Genomic DNA, 20,013 nt, shown 5'->3' on the forward strand with positions numbered 1-20,013 from the left:
ACATTAAAGTCTTCCTTCAAAGCTAAGTGGAGAAAACATTATTTCTAAGATTTTCTTCACTCAATCTAAGGAGTCTCTGAATGTCAGTTGTGTATTTCTGTTTCATTGATTTTTATTTTAGTTATCATGTGCATGTCATACCCTCTGATCAACTCTAAATTTCCTAGGGCAAGAAGATATACATATAATTTGAGTTTCTCTTCCCAGAAGTGGAGACTGAACAAGAACTTTGTGTGAAGACCATTTGTTTGAAGATGTAATCTCAGGGCTTTAGATTGAGGGAACTAAGAAGAATGAAACAAGGAAGAAGAGAAAGCCAATCCAACAGTGAGTGATTGATCCGGTTACTCCTATGTGATGTTCAGTCCTGTTGGGGACTCTTTGGGGAATGATGTAGATTGTGCCTCATTTGTTTCCTTTGTTGTTGTTGTAGACTTTTTAAAAGAATTGAGATATAATTGACATATTTATTAGTTTCAGGTATGCAACATAATGATTTGACATATGTGTATATTATGATGATCTCCACAACAGTTCTAGCTAAAATCCATTGCTGAACTATGTCTCATTCCTTTTACCCCCAGAATAAAACAGAGGAATATCTAAATGGTCACGGATCTTCTCAGGGGTATCTATGGCACTTCCAGGTTTGTGCATATACCCAAATGGTTGTGCAAGCTTCTACAAACATCCTGTGTAGTGGTACGGGTGAAACCACGGGCACAAAGTGTGAGATAGGTGAGGCAGCTATGACAAGGTGCTGTCAGGCTGCCAGCATCAGAGGGTAGACAGAAAATATTTGATGAGTATGAAAAATATCTGATAAAATAAAGCTGGAAAAATATCAGATAGAGCTCATTTCTTGCATTGCTTTAATCGGCCCATGCCCTAGTTTCATAGTCCTCCCAAACAGGGATGCTATATGTACAGAAGCAGTACACAATGACACATTCCTCTCCTAACCAAAACAGCAAAGGCTCTCATGCACGCCAGTGCAGACAACTTAAGTCCCAGCAAGGTCTCCAGCCACAGGAAACCACATTTCCATTTGGCCTGAGATGTAACACACTCTGGATGTGGGTCCTCCAGATGTAGTCCCCGAGTCAAGTATTTACTACAAGTATTTACTACAAGTCATTTACTTCAGAGCTGATCCCAGGAAACACCTCAGAGGAATGAGGATATGAGATAATAAAAAGGAACCCAATAAAGAATGCTTTATCAAGTTGTTTTCTACCACGGAGAATCAGAATTCTATCGTCCTGGGGAACTCAGGGGGAGTGTAAAGTACACCCATAGATTTACCCCCTCCAAATAGGCAAGAAAGTTGGGGTGTTTATCTGCCAGTTCTCTTTGTGACACTGGTTAAGGGCTGCTTCCAAGGACAATCTCCAGCACTTCTGAACTGCCCATTTTTGTGGGCCGAGTGGGTTCCCATGGCCAGAAAGAAAGCCCTTCAGGAAAAGTGTCTCCAGCATTAGTAATAAGCAGCCTTCAACACATAGAGCCAAGTGCTGAGTGGAAATGAAAAATGCACCAACAGCTACAGAAATATGCTATAGAAACCCAGCTACAGGTCTAAAAGGCAAGGAGTTTTCTATCATTAACTCTGGGACATGGGAAGACATATATCACTGAAGTTGTTTCAACAGGTGCTTCTCTTGGTTATGTAATAAATTCAGTGAACTCAAGTGAAAAGCAAGGGAATCCCTCATAGGCTAGAAATTAATGGTTTATATCAAAATTATATCATTTTATTTATTTTTACTACCATAAATGGTGAGCTGGAACCTGAAAAATACACATTTTTATCTATTTCATAAATTCAAAGTCATGTTTAGATTCATGTTGATGCAAAATAAAGTCATTGTTGGAACTTCCAAAAGCAGCCACAGTGAAAAGGGAATATTTTTAGATGTATGTGTGATCTATTCTTCGCTTCGCTCCATCAACTTAATGCAAATGGATGCTCTTAGGTTAGCCCAAAAAAGTGCATGTTTGTTCTTCTCCTTGGGCCATTCCAAGTAAGTCCTCTGTGCCATGAGAGTTTTGAGTTTGTGATAGCTGCTGGGAATAGAATACTTCGGAATGGGTTCCAGCAAGATCAGGATTAAGTTGTCCGATCCTTCATGAAAGAGATTGTGGTGGGCAAAGTAGAGTTCATAATGGCACCACTCGCTCTGAACAAAGTTGGGAGACAGAACAAAGATGGACTTGTAACTTTTCTCAATGCAGTTTATGATATTTTCCACAATGCTCTTGCCAGGAACAAAGTTCCTCTCATGGAGACAAATCCGTATATCTTCTTTCTCTAGGTTTGGCAGTAATTCACTCTTCACCCAGGCAGAGTCATGTTCGCTGTAGGAAATAAAAGCATGGAACTGCAGGGTTCTCTGGAGTTTGTCTAAGGGTATGTTCCTAGCCCTGCGCCGGGTCTGGGTCCACTGACACACCATCCTGAGATACCAGGGCAGATCCAGATAGATACAGAGGACAGTCAGAGTAACAGCCAGCGCCAGTCCAGTGACCCCAATGGTGACAATCAGCAGAGCTGTGTTGCAGGTTAATGGAGACACGTGAAAATCCTTCAGTAGGGTCCCCTTGTAGCTTTCTGGGTAGTCACACTGGTAAGAGTCAGGCCAACCCTCCACCACCACACTTGACACTTGGCCTATACTTTGGATAAACTCTCTGAGCTCACATGTACATTGGAATGGATTGTGCCCTGCGTTTATGGACCTAATCTTCTGGCAGCTCTGGAAGAAATGAGCTGATGGGTCGGAAATTGAATTATAGTCAATGATCAGTACAGAGAGGCTGCCAAAGGTACCACATCCAGGCAGGTGGGCTAAGGAGTTGAAAGCAATGTTGAGTTCTTGCAAATCTTCCAGACTGATGACATCTTCAGGGATCCTCATTATTCTGTTATTGTGAAGGTCAAGAACCCTGACCCTGGAGGGCAAACAACTGAACACAGAGTCAGTAAGTCTATTTGAAGACATATTTAAACTTAATAAACTTATAGTCCAAGAGCAATACCCTTCACTTTCATCATAACTTAGAGAATTCTGGCTAATATCTAACTGTTGTAGAGACTTCATCTCCTTCGTCATATGAGCTATATTTACAAGTTTTTTTAATTGATTCACTTGTAAACTAAATGTCTCTAACCTAACCAAGGTTCCACAATTGTTAAAAACTGTATCTGTTAAGAGATTATTGGAAAAATCCAAATGCAGAAATGGGCTGTTTTGGAATGGGCAAAGCATGTGGAGCATGTGTGCGCCAGACACTGTGAGATTCTGGATGTTCATGTTTGAAAAGATTCTATAGATGTTACCTTGGTCAAATGTGAACGCATCACTGGCAACTTGGTGTACGGACAAGGCCTTCAGTGAAGTGTCTGAATAATGAAAATTGGTGGCAGTAAGCTCACCTTGTAGCTTCACATTTGAAATTGAGAAATACTCTATGCTTGTGTGCCACACCAACTGGAGCATCATGACGACAGAATGCCAAGACGTTTCAATGTTGTTTAACGTGAGACTTGATAATCTTGAATTATTTTGAAGTTTGGACAGAACATTTAGGAAATAAGAACATCCATTGTCATCTAGCACACATTTAATATTAGACAGTTCCAGACTTACGGCTGTGCTGATTGACACATCCAACACAAAGTGGAATTCCTTTCTTGTGGGGAAAACAATGTGCAGACTCTCTGTGTTGAGCTCTTGAAGGCTCTCGGGGTCTTCTTTTTCCCCATAAAGTTCCCCTAAGACAAGTAAAACCTTATTGATATGCAGATGAGCAATGGGCAGCATACTAGATTTTTGCAATTGTGTGGCACTCAAACCCAGGAATTCTAGCTGAGACATGGCACCAAACTCTTTGCATATGGGCAGGGCATCAAATGCATTAAATGAGAGGTCTAAGTGCTTGAGATTCACAGCAGGGTGGCAAGAAATCTTCTTCAGCTTGTTGTTGGACAAATCCAAGTATTCCAATTCCTTGTTAAATTTGAAAACACTGATGTCAAGATACTGGATTCTATTATGAGAAATTATCAAAATCTTCAGCTTTGGTAGCGATAGCATGTCAGAAGTTCGAAGCTCAGATATATTGTTGTGTGATATATTTAAGACTGTTGTTTTCAGGGATAGGTCTTTGGGGACATGGATGAGACCTCTCTTTGATCTGTCAACTACCGATTCACTTCCATCAGATAGCTGGATTTTGATCTCAAGTATTAACATGAAGGTGATGACAAAATGGAAGATGGTAAAATTAGTTTCAGTCATTTTCTCATGCTAGACATTATAGTTGCTATTCTTCAGAGCATGTTGATACAGATCCTAGAAGAAAAAATCCACATTCAATGATTGCATTGAATTAGGCATGGCTGACATTAATCATTTTTAACTAGAGACTCATAAAATGAAGATGACATTCTTTGGCATCACACAATCAAAAACCAGGGAAATATACATATTGCTAATAATTATACTACCTCTAGAGTACAATGACTTGAATGGTAGCCCCCTCACCCCCTAGCAGATACGTCTACCTCCTAACCATGTCATAATCTCCAAAAACTGTGAATGTTACATTACTTGGGAAACATGGTCTTTGCAGAGATAATTAAGGATCTCGAGATGATCATCCTGGATTATCCAGGCAGTCCTTAAATCCAATGACAAGTGTTCTTGTAGGAGAAAAACAGAGGGGTATTTGACAATGACACGAGAGCAGACAACAGAGACACAGAGGGGAAAGCCGTATGAAGACAGAGGAGGAAGCTGGAGGGATACAGCCACCAGGCGAGGGATGACGAAAGCCACCGGAAGCTGGAAGAGGCCCTAGTGAGGGTACAGCCTGCTGACACCTGGATTTCGGACTCCTTGTCTCCAGACCATGAGAAAATAAATTTTTGTTGTTTTAAGCTACCAAGTTTATGGTAATTTGTTACAGCAGCCACAGACATTTAATACGGATGGTTTTATATATCCACAAAGACTCCCAACCCCAACCTCCCAAGATCATTTAGAATTCAAGCTGGGTGTACCTTTAATGTACGCTTTCCTAGGACGTTCTTACAGGTTTTCTTCCCGTGTGAATTCAGACCCTTATTACATTAGCTTTTTTTTACTATATAGGGTTTAGGGCCTAATTTGGTTTATTCAAAAGGTAATTCGATCATAATAAATGGTCCTTCAGAAAATTTATTTATTCAATCAGTATTTACTGACAATTGGCTATATTTTAAGAATTGGAGCTAAAGCAGTGGACAGGGTAAGATTCTAATTATCAAAGAGCTTATTACCGAGTTGGGAACCAGAAGATAAACAAATAAATGACTAAATGTAATATCATGTGGTGATAAGTGCCATATAGAAAAGTAAAACAGGGTGAATTCATCAGGAATAATGGCAGGTGGGTAACGTGGTTGACGGTGGTCCTTTAGATGGATTAGTCAGAGACAGCCTTTCTGAAGAAATGGCATTGGGGTAGAAACCAGAACAAAGACCTTGGGGCAGGCGGGGACGCATTTCTGGTGAAGGGAAAGGCAAGGGAACGGTCCTGAGGCTGCTGGTGAGGAGCTCCGTGCTGTGGCAGGAAGTGAGCGAGGATGACGGGGGTGGGCCAGCACTGCACCGGGTGCAGGCTATTGCCAGGAGCTCAGAGTCTATTCTGAGAGTGATAGGGGGACAGTGAGTTGTGAGGGGTTTTGAAGATGGGAGAAGTTTCCTCCCCTCTCTTATTCAGAGAACTTTTTAAACTCATTTATCTAATATGTATTTATTCTCTATGAAGTGTTGTGTTCTAGGTCATGCTTATTGCTCTAGTCAACAACCCACTACTATATTTTGCTGTGTATAGTGTGCACCCACATGTCTGACCCAAACTTGTAGGTAAAAAACTTCCATTTTAAATTTTTAATTCAATTTTTTATTTATATATAAAACCAATGATCATAGTCCAGGGTATTATTTTGTATACAGATACCATTACTGCATTCTAGAGTTACACTCTGAATACATACACATAAATAAAAGAATTAAAAACATGTAGATACAGAACTAGTACTACCCATGTATAATGTACATTCTTATTTTTCCTCAAAAATTTGGGCAAGAACAAGTGCGCATTACACACAGCAAAAGCATGGGTATATCTCAGATACTATTTTGGTACCACCATTTCGATGCCACATGAGACCAGAAGGAGTTGTGTTGGGGTGAACCCTGGAGAGTGATACGTCTCTCCCTAACCTAAGATGGTTGTGTCTCCACTGAACATGCACAGGCTGTTTTCCCCTTGCCATTACTCCCTCAACAATGTGATTATTTACATAGCATTTCCATTGTATTAGGTTTAAAGGTAATCTGGAAATGATATACGGTATATTGGAGGATGTGCTTAGGTTATATGCAAATACTATGTCATTTTACAATATGTAAGAAACTTGAGCACCCGAGGGGTTGGGTATATGGATACCAAAGGCTGACTCTAATTCAAGTCCCAGAAAAAATCCTGCGTCGCAAAAGTTCTCTAAGTTAGATGTGCAAAGGAATCTGGTTTTTGAAACATTGCTTGGACTCACCCTTTTGTAGAGGTGCCCAATGATCCCTCATTACCCTGCTTTCTCTTAACATAGGAGAGGGAGCCCAGTAGCACCCCATCTGTCACCACGCATGAAGACTCTGTGCAAGAAAGAGGACACACACACTAAAATGCATGTTCAAAGTCAACGTGGCATTTTTTGGCATTGATTATACTTAACTGAAAGTCCCAGAAATTTCCTAATTCTTCATCCCAGAATTCTTTTTAATTCTTTAGAGAAATACTTAAGTGAGACTCAAAATAATATTCAATTATTGCCTGGACCAGTGCCTAATATGTCCAAACAAAGCTATCTGGTAAAAGTCAGTCCAAGTAATGTGGCTTGGGCTTAACACTTGAATGAGGTTCCTTACTTATTCAAAGCCTGAATTCAAAACTGGAGATCTTTCTGCCTTCTGACCAACTCTCTGTACAGCATGCCTGGCTGACCAATTGCTGCTTCCAAGTTCAAGCATGACAGAGAGACAAGGGTCAGAGAGAAGACCCCGTGCCCGGGCCATGGACTGTCGGACCTGGTGCACAGTGACCCTGCTGCTAGCAAGACCAAAGCTGTCTTCCTTCCTTAACAACAGCAACCTACACAAAGACTTAAACTGGTAAAACTGTCTGTCCCCCAGCATTTAATGAAAACTTGGCCTCAGCCTTGTATTTAGCAAAATTAATTGATTCAGCTATCTTCTATTTGCCCAACTTCCATTTTGCCCTTTCATATACAGTAATTAGTTTGAAGTACTCAGAAGTACCATCTCTATTTCCGTAATTAAGGAGTCAAAGTGTTGTACATACGACAAATTGAGTTTTAGGTACTTACAAGATCTTTAACTTTTCTATATATATACCAAATTTGTTAAATCAGTGAAAATCAGTATTTTCAAATTAAAGTCCTAATGACCAGCACTGAATCTCATGTCTATTAGAATCTCAAAACCATTTTACTACCAGATAGAATGATTATTTGCTAAGTTGATTAGTAAGAGGATGCTCTAATTTGAAAGTATCTCTAGAGGTGTCTGTCAATTTCTGTGATGTAGTAAGTTTAGCCTCCCAGTATATGATATGATGCATCAATTCCTTTGAATTACCTTTGTTTGGAGACACTGGGGGCATCAAGTCAGGACCCTGATTTGCCTTAACTGGTGGTGATCACACAGTCTATCCAGCCACCGACTCCAGTCCACAAATGCCCAGTGAGTCTTCTCTGCACCAGGCCAACCAGCTATTTATGAACCACAGGCTGAAAAGGTGGGAACAAGTTCAAGAGCTTTTCTGCTTTGTTACCTATATGGTTTTGTGACTTTTTTTTTTGGTAAAGACTCATTCACTTTCAATTCTTTTGATCAAACTGGGTGAAACCTGGGAAATGTTTTGAAAACCTACAGTTCCACCTGAGCAGGAGCACCGCAGGCTAGTTTCAGCGGTCTGAGAAAACAAAAGAACAGCTTGTGGGAGCAGCCCAGAGAAGAAACTGAAATAAACCTGCCCACTAGAGCAGCGCAGTCGTAAGGCAGCACTGCCTGCGGGAGTAATCCAGCCTGTGCCATTCTTCTCAGAATTCTCACTGCAAAGAGATGGAGCCCTAGGGCCCAATGAAGAGAATACCACCCTAAGTCAACAGCCTGCAGCTCCACAAGAAAATAATGGGAAAATGTGTGTGACCCAAATACTCATGCCCTGACTCAAATATATCTTGTGCAAACAAATCATGCTTGACATGCGGTGTCATTCAAGAAACACACACACACACACACACACACATACACACACACAAACCCTTTCACTGACTTAGGACAAGGAACTAACAAACAAATGCTAGTTCAAACTGCAGTAATTACATATCGGAAATAACCCACTTACAAAAACACCCAGGAATTAATCATGGAGACTGAGATTTCTGTGTCCAAATACTGGTTATGCCATGATTTTCTTTTATAGAAGAATACTTTTAAAAAGATATCACTTACCGAAACAGTCTGCTGGTCCGTCTCACTGGCGGTCTGCGGGAAAGTGAAGGACTTCCTCAAATGTTTATTTCACTGGTAACCAGATTTAATGCTGCGAGCAGAGCTCTCTTGTGCCATCTGTTGAAGCCCGCTGAAATTACACTGCAGTGTCGACCTCACTATTTTCTCCTGTTCATGTGTAGAATATGGACTGCGGGTTAATTTGATGAGCCAGTATTGAAACAGAATTATATCTTTGTGGCTCTATTTCACCACAGTCATCTCACTATCGAACTGAAGGAGGCGGCGTTAATAATCCCCAGATCAGTGTTGGCTGATTCCAAAATGCTTATGGTTGTAGCCGTGCTGGAGAGGGTGGGAGTGCCGGTCTGGGTGTGTTTCAGGTGTTTTGCTTTCTTCTTGCCTTCTGATCAGACCACTAGTAAGTGACAGAGTGGAAAAAGGGAAGGGTCGAGGTCAAAGTTTTGCGTACACTCATTCATAAAAAGGAAAGACCATTCACGTGCTAATATAAAATGTGTACTAATCGTGTCTTCTTTAAAACAATTTGGTTGTCAGAGTAAATCTGATGCTCACATTGTCTTCCACTGATATGTTCAAACTGTCTTCAAAAAGTGATTTTTAAAAATGTTCCTGTGAAGAATATGCTATCTGATCATCTCTATTCTCAGGTCAAGTCTGAAACACTTGCTTTGGGTTGTTGCCAGCACACCTAAGGAATTCACTCTTGTCTTTTAAAATAACAGCAAAACAACAAAATAAAAAATGGGTGACTGAAGCTAAGAAACACCAGCTGAATTCCTCTGAACTTGCCCTCATCCTGGTGTGGCGTGATGTCCAGTGACAAACTGCACACAATGCTTTGCTAGAGTCTGCTTTCCTACCACCATGAGCAAGGCCGGCTTTCCTAAACCTTGGGATATTTACTTCTAGACACATTGCCCAAACTTGGGATTCTGGGATTCTCTGTGATGTATAATGTTATCTCTCTCTCTCTCGATAGATCTTTCCCCCAACCCCCTCACATTTTCTTTGAGAGGGAGATGTGTCTATAAACGTATTTCTGAAACTGAAAGAATGAACCTCCTCCCTCCTCCACTTCCACTACTTCTTCCCTCAAGCCCATTCCTGGAAATGAGGGTAGTCTTGGACTAAGAATTCCATTCCTGGCTTCCAAAGGCATGTGATCTTGCAAACCAGACCTAGCGAGTGCAGTAATACCCGCCCTGCCCGTATCCACGGAAGATACATTCCAAGATTCCCAATGGATAGTATATTCACAATGTTTTTCCTGTATAGACATATTTGTCACTTAAAGGAAGCACTTTATGGCTTTTCTTTGGCATGTTTGAATTATCAGCATCACCACTTTTGTTCTTTAAGACCATTATTAAATAAAATAAGGGTTATTCAAACATGAGCAAGCGGATCTCAGCTGGGCTACTCACATCTCCCGTGCTCCAGTGCTCACACATGGCTAGTGGCTACCATATTGGACAACCCCGGGGGGTTTTCACAGCCATGCAAATCAGTACCAGCCTAAGTTCAATTAATAGCTGCCAAAAGGGCGAACTCAAAACAGAAGTCCCATATGTTAGACTCCAGGCCCCTTTATTTCTGTAAGCAGCAGTTTCTGTCCACCCCCAAACCATACCCAGGCATTTGTTTTTGGATCTGGGGCAGTGTGAATATCCTGCAATTAAATGTGACCTGTAGTTGTTTTGTTTTAAACAAAAGCTTTATAAAAATATAATTCACATACCATTAAAATTTTTCACTCGTTTGAAATGTGAAAATGACAAAGGTACACATGCTGACTTACTGAGCATGGAACAATTTGTCAGGATGCTCACGGTAGAAACCCCAGCCAAGAAGCATAATATGCAACAAATGGAGAAGCTGGGAGCGATGCCTGCAAAGGGGTCAGCGACGGCGACCTGGAGGAGACACAATCGGAGCATCGACCTCTTCCCAAACCTGAGACAGAGAGCACCAGGTTAGGTTACAGAAACAGCAGCGACCTGTTGTAAAAATCAGCAAAAAAGAAGCACTTTGAATCCTTGCAGAAGCTATAGAAAATCACCAGCAGATCCTATCACACTATGTGTAAATAGGTATCAAGTGTAACAAAGCTTCTTTTCCAATCTGTTACTAGTAGCTTTGACACCAGCTCAAACCCTAGAGAGCAAGCTGCAACACTGGAAATTACAAAGCACCATAAACATCCTTTGTCCCAGCACACACATTGAGCGTAGCAGAAAATCTGTGTAACGTCTATAGCACAAGGGAACTGAATTTGTACTTGGGACGCAGGACAGCACAATGCATGGCAAAACTCATTTGAAGGAAATGCTTGTGTAAACATATGTCTGAGATGCTGACAGGTTTCTTAAGAGGCCCTCTCTGCTGACTTTGGGTTTGTCGGCCTCAGAAAACGTGCTTCCTTCTAGAACATTACGCAGGCAGAGGAACTTACAAAAAGAGATTTCTGTTCCCTGTTTCTGAGAAGGGCGCCCTTTCTGTACACAAGTTGGACGACATTGTCTGTGCTGACTCTGTGTGACCAGTACTATTAGCAAAGGGACATAACTGGGATCGGGCATCTGCTCTGCAATTTTTGCTTCTTTCACAGCATATTCATATTATAACTGTTAAATCTTTTTTACATTTGAGTATTAATACAATATATACTTTATTCCTGAATTTCTGCTTCCATTCAGAATTCATGAGAATCTATATTTTTAAAAGTTCTGTGATTTATTGGGGAGGGGTGGGAGGGGGGCTGGACTGGGAATAAAAAGGAGAAAACTGTATTTGAACAATGATTAAAATAAAATTTAAAAAAAGGTTCTGTGATTTAAAAAATAAACAAAAATGAAGTGTACCATTCCATGGCTTTAGGTATATTCACGGAGTTGTGCAACCATCACCACAACCCAATTAGAAACATTTCGTCAGCCCACAAAGAAACACTCCACCCTTGATCTGCACCCTCCCGCGGGCCCAGCCCCAGACCCCCACCGGAGTGTGCCCTGGGTGCCCACCGCTGGAGAAGGTGCTGTCCGTGCCACTTGTCCCAGTGGAGCTGCCCCCGAGGGTGCGTCAGAGTACGCATTTTATACGTTCTCCACAAAAGTAACGTTTTACAGATTTGTCACTTTTATAGCTGGTGATGTCTCTTATTGTTTCCTTTAAATTTTTTTTATTACAAACGTCTAGGATGGTTTTTCATGTTTATTGGCAATTTGTATCCTTTAGTGAATTAACTGTTCACAACATTTTCCTATTTCTCTTCCAGGGTTATGTTTTTACTAGTTAATTTTACGTTCTCTTTTATGTTACTGACATTCACCCTCTGTCAAACTTTTTGCCCTCTTCCCATCATTTACTTTATATTTCATGATCTTTTTGAACCAATAAATGCATACATTTCAATACAAACAAGCTGGTTGACTTTTTCTTTGCTATCACTGCCATTTAGTTTGGTGCTGGTGAACCAGGTTACCAAAAAAAAAAAAAGCCTGATTGGTAGCGTACCAACTAACTTGCTTGCAAAAATCCTAAATACAGGGTCCGGCAGAAGTAAGGCCTGCCTGAGTGCGCTTGGTAGGGCAATAATATGGGTGCAATAATTTACAGTTTTAATTTGAACCTCTCACCTAATATGTCATCTGGTGTGCTTCAGTGTGATGGTGTTATGTTACGGAATTACATGCTTATGATTTCATAATAAAAGATTTTGTAATAAAAAAGGGCTGTTATTTGTGCTGGACCCTGCATTTAACAATGGGCTCTCACAAGTCTGTGCCAACCAGCTCCGGCAGACCACCGTTACACTGCTTTTAGCTTTACAAAGTTCTTCTCCATCACGAGGCCAAATAAATATATGTGCATGTGTTCTTCCCAAACATAATTTTTTTTTCGTTATTTTAATTTCTAATTATCCAAGTAATAGGTGTTTACCGAGGAAAAATCAGAAAATATAAATAAATAAAAAGGAAAATGTCAACTCCATGCTAACCTCACCATGAAGAGATCCTGTAAAATCCTGTTGATGGCAACGCGGCAGACTCTCCCGGGCAGGCCGGGCTCCCAGTGCCTCTGGCCACACTGCTGGTCAGAGAGTTCATACCAGTTTGCACTCCCCCACACACAGCATCAGACCGTGTGTACTGCTCGGTAATCGGCTCTTCTTAACCCATAACACATCATAAATGCCTTTTCATGCCAGTAAATGTCCATCTACAACTTTTAGTACTGGATGAATAATATGCCATGTTCTTTATAATGTATTTTTTAAGTATTTTAGTAAGAATGTGTTTAACCAGCCTTCTCTTACCGGGTATTTAAGTTGTTGTCAGTTTTTGCTACTACAAACAGCGCAAAAAGTGGCTTGTGCATGTGGTTCTTTAGGGTGTGTGTGAACAGTTATTTCCTCAGGATATTTTCATGAAGTAGATTCTGTGAACCAGTGGACATACACCATATGACTGATTTATTGTCTGCCTTTTCTTCTGTTATTTTATTTCATATATATATTTAAAGATTTTATTTATTTATTTTTAGAGAGAGGGGAAGGGAGGGAGAAAGACAGGGAGAGAAACATCAATGTGTGGTTGCCTCTTACATGGCCCCCACTGAGGACCTGGCCCACAACCCAGGCATGTGCCCTGACTGGGAATCAAAGTGGCGACCCTTTGGTTCACAGCCTGCAGTCAATCTATTGAGCTACACCAGCCAGGGCTTATTCCATATATTTTTTTATTATTTAATTCAAATTTAGGATTTAGGATTTTTAAATTGCTCATCGGTCATGTAATCTGATAGATTACCAAAAATTTTAGTTCCCTTTCCAACTGTTGGCTCTGATTATGTAATACGGTACTGACTAGAACTTTTCCTATGTTTTGGGTTTAAAACTGAGAACCAGGAAATGTATAGCCCATTTTCTAATACAGATGCCAGCAATGGGGGCCCAACACCTCCCCCAGGGCATTCTCAAAAGCAGCTGAACCAGACAGTGCCGCCCCACCAACACCTGGCTCTCACACTTCCCAGCCACCTGAGAGTGCCGGGGAGGGCAGCGGGAGCGGGAGCAGCATTGGGACACCAGTGCTTGTGATGTAAGACTGTGCCCTCTTTTCCCCATGGGAGAGATGACATCCCCTCCTTCCCAAGCCAAGGGAAGAGAGAATACCAACGGAATCACTCGTGGACGCTGGACAGGGGGACTAGACACCTCTGTCCCCAGATGGATACTTGCTCTGATGCAGAAATGTGCAGGACTCCCAACTCCTGCCAAAAGTGGTCCCTGTCTGAGCAGTCACAGAGAATGTCACACGGGCCCCTGAGAGTTCAGCAGTGTCAGTGAACAGAGGGACTGATATCCACTCTCCTGGAGATTTCTGTTGGAGTAACACTTGCTAATACGCAATTAGAGACTGCGGTGTCCTGCACCTGGAAAAGGTGCCATAGCTGCCTCTCAGCTTTCCTTGGTCTGCGTACTCATAGAAAGCACAGGAAGGACTTCATTCATCCTTGCCAATCCACGTAAAGGAGAACAGAGACCAGAACAGAAGTCAAGCTATGAGAAACACAGTCAACTGGTCAACCTGAACCCATGAATAACTTTGTAAAGTACAGACAGCTACCTCTCAGAGACCTCCCAACTACTATTTAAGAAAAAGGAATTTCTATTTTACTGAAGTCCCTGCTTCCTTGTTCAACAACTTAGCCTGTGCCTTAACCAACACACTCACTGAAAAGAATATTGGCCTTTCTTCCCCCCATTCCTGGTTTCCACATCAGAAAGCTAGATCTGGGAGAGGGAAGAGCAGGGGGTGTGCACCCCAGGTTGACGACACTCACCCTGCCCCCCGCCTCCCCCCCACCCCCCCGCCCCGTGTATACATCAGCACTGAACTGCAAGCCTAACCTCTGACATGGGGAAAGGCAAGGAGTTTAGGTGGAGTTGGAGATTAAACATATTAAACTAGATTGCACTATTAATACCTCAGAAAAAGCTGGAGAGGTGTAAAATCTGCTCAAGACATCATTAAAGGATTAGAAGGGGAGAATTTCACATTCCAGTTGATGGAATGGCTGGACGAAGATAAAAACAAAGTCATATTTGGACTCGACAGTGTTGAGACGCCTCATAAGCTAACTATAATTAAAAACCCTCAGAAAGCCTTGTGGCTTCAGAAATCCTTTCAAGTCTCTTTTACTGCCAGTAATTTATTCTGATTCCTTTGTAATCAAATGGATTTCCAGAAAACTAAACAAAAACTGACTTCCTCCTTTCCCCATATTGTTTCTTCATGCTCACCTTCTCATTTGAACTCACGCTCTCTCCCCCTCACATCCCAGGCATCTAGTCACTGCCTCCCACTCTCTCTCACCCATGCGTTCTGTTCTCCTTGCCAGTTATTCCCATCTCTGCACTCCTGACTTCCCAAGCAGCTTCTTCCATACTCTCACTCCCCATGTTAGCATTTGTGTGTCTGTGGGTGTTGCCACATCCAGCTGAGTCTTCAGATCATCCCAGATAGCCATGCCAACCCCAGGGTGAAACAACACCCCACCCCTCCAAAAAGTTCATATCCACTTAAACCGCAAAATGTGACCTTATTTGAAAATAGAGTCTTTGCAAATATAATGACAATAAAGATCAAGACAAGTTCATACTGGATTAAAAAGGGCCCTAAGTCCAATGAGAGTGTCCCTATAAGAGACAGAAAGAATGAAGACACAGAGACTCAGAGGAGAACGCCACAAGCAGACAGGAGCAGAGACCGGGCTGAGGCAGCTACAAGCCAAGCAATGCCAGGGACTGCTGGCAACCACCGGAAACTGGGGGAAGGCACGGGACACTCCTCCCTCAGAGCCTCCAGGAGGAAACAGCCCTGTGGGCACCTTGGTTTTGGGCTTCTGGCCTCTTGAGCTGGGAGAGAATCAACTCCTGGTGTTTCAAACCACCCAGTGTGTGGTAATTATTACAGAAACCATGAAAACAAACACACCCAGCAAAGCTGCCAGTTTGCTCACGGTGCGCTTTTACTTCCAACTCTGCAGCCACTGTGCCTCCCCCCCCCACCCCCCATTGGAGGGCCTTCCCAGCCACAGGCCCAGGACCCTCACGCTGCCCCGGGGCTACCCAAAAGCCTTGCAACAGGGTTCATCCTACCAGCCATCCCTAATCATCTTTGCCACGTACCGTTTCTTCTAACCTGTCATCTTATTAAGGAACCTAATTTTTATTCTCATCAAGGTGTTAATAACTGAAAACACATTAAGGCAAACCTTTTGAATTGTGGCAGTAGATTGGGGGCAGGTGAAGGGCCAATCTACTGAGTGGAGGGGTTGCTTAGTTGTATGCATTTTTAAGATGAAAGTGAGGAATTTAAAGACATTTCATACTCATGGCCATTCGAAGCTATTTATGCATCCAGCAAGTTTTTACTGAGTAGCTGCGACAGGCCACTCACTGTTCTCAGCACTGGGGATAAGCCGCAGACAAGGTACGGAAGTCTCTTATTCCCCCGAAGCATATGTACTTTTGCAGAGGGAAAACTGAAAACAAGCAGACAAGGTAACTTCAGGGAGTGATGTCTGCTGTGAAGAAAACCAAGGGGAGCGATGTGACAGAGAATGATTGCAGGGAATGCTTCTTTAGATTGGGAATCACAGGGAGGCCTGTCCGAGGAGGTGACATTTCAGCTGAGACACAAAGGTCAGGAACAAGCTAATCATGCTCCCAGGAAAGACTAATCTCAGTGCAAGCACCAGGAGCAGAGTTGGCAGAGGTGGGAATCAATGTGGCACATCGGGGGGTCGGGGGACAGCCAGAAGGCAACTGTGGCTGGAACGTGTTGGGCGAGGGGGAGAGAGGAGAGAGATACAGAGGGGAAGGAAGGCAGACTGTGGCAGCAGGTCCTGATGAGGAGCTTGACCTCTGTTCTAACTGCAAGGGGAGGTCATTAACAGGTTGTAAGCAGAAGAATGATTTACTATAATTTACGCCTTAAAAACAATCGCTCCGACTGCTATTGAGAGAACGTGTGAGGCAGGAGAAAAAGCAAGGAGGCTGGTTGGGAGGTTACGTCGTCGTACAGGTGAGAGATGTTGGTGGCTCGTCGGGATGGCAGGTGCTCTGCTTCGGGTTGCCGAGCAAAACATGCCCCCTGTCTTCTCCTGGATGTAGTCAGGAAACAGTCGAAGGCTGTGCCACCACTGCCCGTGGGTTGTAAATGTCTGTACTCATGAGCGTGCAGGAGGAGATGCTCTATCGATGGGACCTGAAAGTATAGTGGCTTAAACGAGGTGGAAGTTTACTTCCCTCTCACATAAGAGGTGAGCCATCCAAGACATGGAGCGGGGCGGGCTTGAGCCGAACAGAATGGCAGAAGGAGGGCAGGCCATCAACAGGCTTTCATTTCCAGGGACGGGGAGGTTCCTTCCAGTTCTTACCCCTTTTCAAGTGGAAAGACATGACCCATTTTTCTTAGAGATGTGACACAAACAAGCGCTTAGCTTCCAGCTCCATCTTATTGCCCAGAATTTAGTCACATGTCCACATCAAGCTGCAAGGGAGGCTGGGAAATGTAATCTCTAGCTGAGTTGCCCTAATAAAGCTCACACAGTCTAGTATTAAATCAAGACAGAATGAATATTGGTGACAACTAAAAATCTCTGTCACAACATTTTTCAATTTATCTATACAGTCATCTGTTACGGACTGAATTGTGTCCTCACCCAAAGTCATATGTGGAAGCCCTAAATCCCAGTACTGTAGGATATGACTGTATTAGGAGATGGGGGTTTTAGAGAGGTTAAATGAAGGCATAAGGGTGGAGCCCTAATCCGATATGAATGTTGTTTTTATACGAAGAAAAAGAGACACACAGGAGTGGGCACGCAGAAAAAAGGCCACCTGAGGACACAATGAGAAGGCAGCCGTCTACACGCCGAGGAAAAAGGCCTCAGCAGAAAACAAACCCACTGACACCTGGATCTTGGGCTTCCGGGGTTCAGAACTGTGAGAAACAAGCTTCTGTTGTTAAAGTCGCCAGCCTGTGGTATTTTCCTGTGGCAGCCCTAACAGGCCAATACACCGTCCTTCTGGATAGTGGTCATGAGGCAGGCAGTTCCTCGATCCTCATCCTTGCTCGCATCACAGCGAATTCGTCTGGGTAGAAAGATTAGACGGAGAAAGTCTGGGCAGTTTACTGTCTCTGCTTCCAAACTTTCTTGGAGCTCAGCCTTTGGCCCCGGGAGACCCCTCGATGCCCTTGAAACAAGCACCCACTTTTCCAAGTTGGTATCTGGAAAAATTCAACAGAGGAGATAGAAAATATTTGTCTAAAAAGATCAACTTCCTATGATAGAACTTCTATATGCCCTGCAACGTGTGGATATTTTTATATGCGACCAAAATGTAGGTTTTATTTCATTCTAGTTTACAATGTCAAAATTCTGTATTTTCAATGTCAACAATATTTTGGGGGGAACACATTGAAACCACTTAAAAATATTTGAGCATTTATTCATGTGTGAGAGAAACATTGATCGGTTGCCTCCCGCATGCACCTGGACTGGGATCAAACACTCGCCTAGCTGAGTGTCCTGCGGAGGGGTCAAATGTGAAACTTTCGGGCGCGTGGGATGATGCTCCAACTGACCCAGCCCCCTGGCCAGGGCAGGGGAAGATTTTTGTTTTTGTTTTTAATGTGCCTTAGAAGCTCTATGTGAAATCAAGAGGCTACTATCACCTCCCTTAGGAAAAAAAAGAATTCTAAATTAGGTAAATGCCTTACAGAGGGAAACCCATGCTGGTGAAACTGGAACAAAGGGGGTATCCTTGGAAATCTTTTCCTTTTACCTTTATTTGCACTTGCGACTCCAAAGAAAACCAGGTTTGCTAAAACAACCCCAGCAGATCCCTCACTTTCCAGCCCCCTCCCACTTGCCTGCCGCCCTGCCTACCTTCCACCTTTCCCCTCCCATCTTTGTCTCCCGATGGGCAGCAGCTCTCTGATGCCCAGGAGCCATTGGAGATATTTTTAGTCTTCCCCCCAGGAAAATTTCCTGTCTTTAAGATCTTTAGGGGCCATTCTCTTTGCTTTTGGATCCATAGTTTTTCTTTTGGGTTTTGTATTATTGTGCTGTGTGTTTATGCATGGCTATGTATGTCTATTATAGATACGATACTGTTAGATGGTACTGCCAAAAAATTTGATTTGTAAATTTGAATGGAGACTGTCAAAGGGCCCTATTTAACTGGCTTAAAACAAATGAGCACTCACACACATTGGAGAAATAACAGAAACTAATGCAATTACTTTTAAAGTGCACATGATCTAGGATTAACCTTCAGCAAAGAAAAACCACCTTAAGGATGTTGGTTGAATTAAAGAAATGAAGTTGTCTACAGCTCTCCAGCTTTGGAGCTGGCAGACTAGATGGGAGACCAGGGTAATAAGGCAGGGACCTGAATGTGTCATTGTATGACAGACGCACGCAAGATGCCTCAGTTTAAGGTCCAGACGCTTATGACAAAGCCTGATCAGGATTTTATGATGATTGGAAATGACCGCACGTGTAGAATAAGATGTGTGTTTGGTAAAAGAAGGTATGAGGAATGGAAATGTATTTTTATTTTTTAAAAAAAGAAAATAATTTTGTTCTAAAGTAAATGCAACAAAGAAATAGGACAAAAGATGGTTTATAAAAGTTGCAGGAAGTTTGTATGTGTTGTAGAAGTTTTATAGAAATGGGATTTTGAGAAAGAAATCTCATCCAAATGAAGACTGGAATAGGTTTATTTAACTTAAAGTATGCTGATACAGATTTAGAATTTGAGTTTCTGTCACTGTTAAAAGGACAAAAGTTTTTTTTCTTTCCCATACTGTTGGTATGTTTTAGTAGGAAATTATAAAGAGGATGTCTCTTTACAAAAGGGGGAAATAAGACGAAGGAGGCCTATCTGACATTTAGAAAGTGCATTTCAATTCAGTTGCCCTCCCTCAAGGATAAACATGTGTAATGATGATGCATATGTATTCTTACTGGGCAGAAGCATTCCCGGGTCCAAGGGTTACAGCTACAGCAGTTACTAAATTACTTCTAGAGAGGAGTTTTGCTGCTCAGAAAATCCCCCGAGTCCCCTAAGGGAAGGGGAACCCATTTCACCAAATTCTACACCAGCCACGCAGCACTCGGCTGACACCATGGTATTGTCATTGCGCTTATCGTCCCCAGTCCTCTGGTTTTATAGAACAAACTGACAAGACAGGTAAAATTCAACTGGTAAAACTTGTTGAATCTTTTCATCTGCCTTGGCCTAAAGCTCTTCACTTGGTATTGCTTAACTTAAGATGTATTCCTTTTGCTAAATATTGATTGTTCTCTTCTAAAATTGGCCCTGGGA

The 20,013-nt window shown here is 42.4% G+C and overlaps 1 protein-coding gene across 3 annotated transcripts; it reads right to left on the minus strand.

Annotated features, from left to right (window-relative positions):
• Positions 1 to 447: 447 nt before the first annotated feature.
• Positions 448 to 8,667, minus strand: TLR1 (toll like receptor 1). 3 transcript variants are annotated; one of them, XM_045834366.1, is made up of 4 exons: positions 8,586 to 8,634; positions 7,707 to 7,858; positions 6,605 to 6,704; positions 448 to 4,355 (listed from the first exon to the last, which is right to left on the minus strand). In XM_045834366.1, the coding sequence occupies exon 4, from the start codon at positions 4,299 to 4,301 to the stop codon at positions 1,929 to 1,931; it is 2,373 nt and encodes a 790-aa protein (XP_045690322.1). In that variant the 5' UTR covers positions 4,302 to 4,355; positions 6,605 to 6,704; positions 7,707 to 7,858; positions 8,586 to 8,634; the 3' UTR covers positions 448 to 1,928. The 3 variants fall into 3 exon arrangements, with proteins under 3 accessions (XP_045690322.1, XP_045690321.1, XP_045690323.1); XM_045834365.1 differs by lacking the exon at positions 7,707 to 7,858 and having other exon boundaries at positions 8,586 to 8,642; XM_045834367.1 differs by lacking the exons at positions 6,605 to 6,704; positions 7,707 to 7,858 and having other exon boundaries at positions 8,586 to 8,667.
• Between the last annotated feature and the right edge of the window lie 11,346 nt (positions 8,668 to 20,013).

This window comes from Phyllostomus hastatus, unplaced genomic scaffold (assembly GCF_019186645.2).
Source record: "Phyllostomus hastatus isolate PE091 unplaced genomic scaffold, TTU_PhHast_1.1 phas_contig_196, whole genome shotgun sequence".
In the NCBI taxonomy this organism is placed as follows: Eukaryota; Metazoa; Chordata; class Mammalia; order Chiroptera; family Phyllostomidae; genus Phyllostomus; species Phyllostomus hastatus.

Bases quoted from the DNA above. Each gene is read 5' to 3' on its own strand.
- TLR1 (XM_045834367.1), bottom strand. From the start codon at position 4,301: ATGACTGAAACTAATTTTACCATCTTCCATTTTGTCATCACCTTCATG.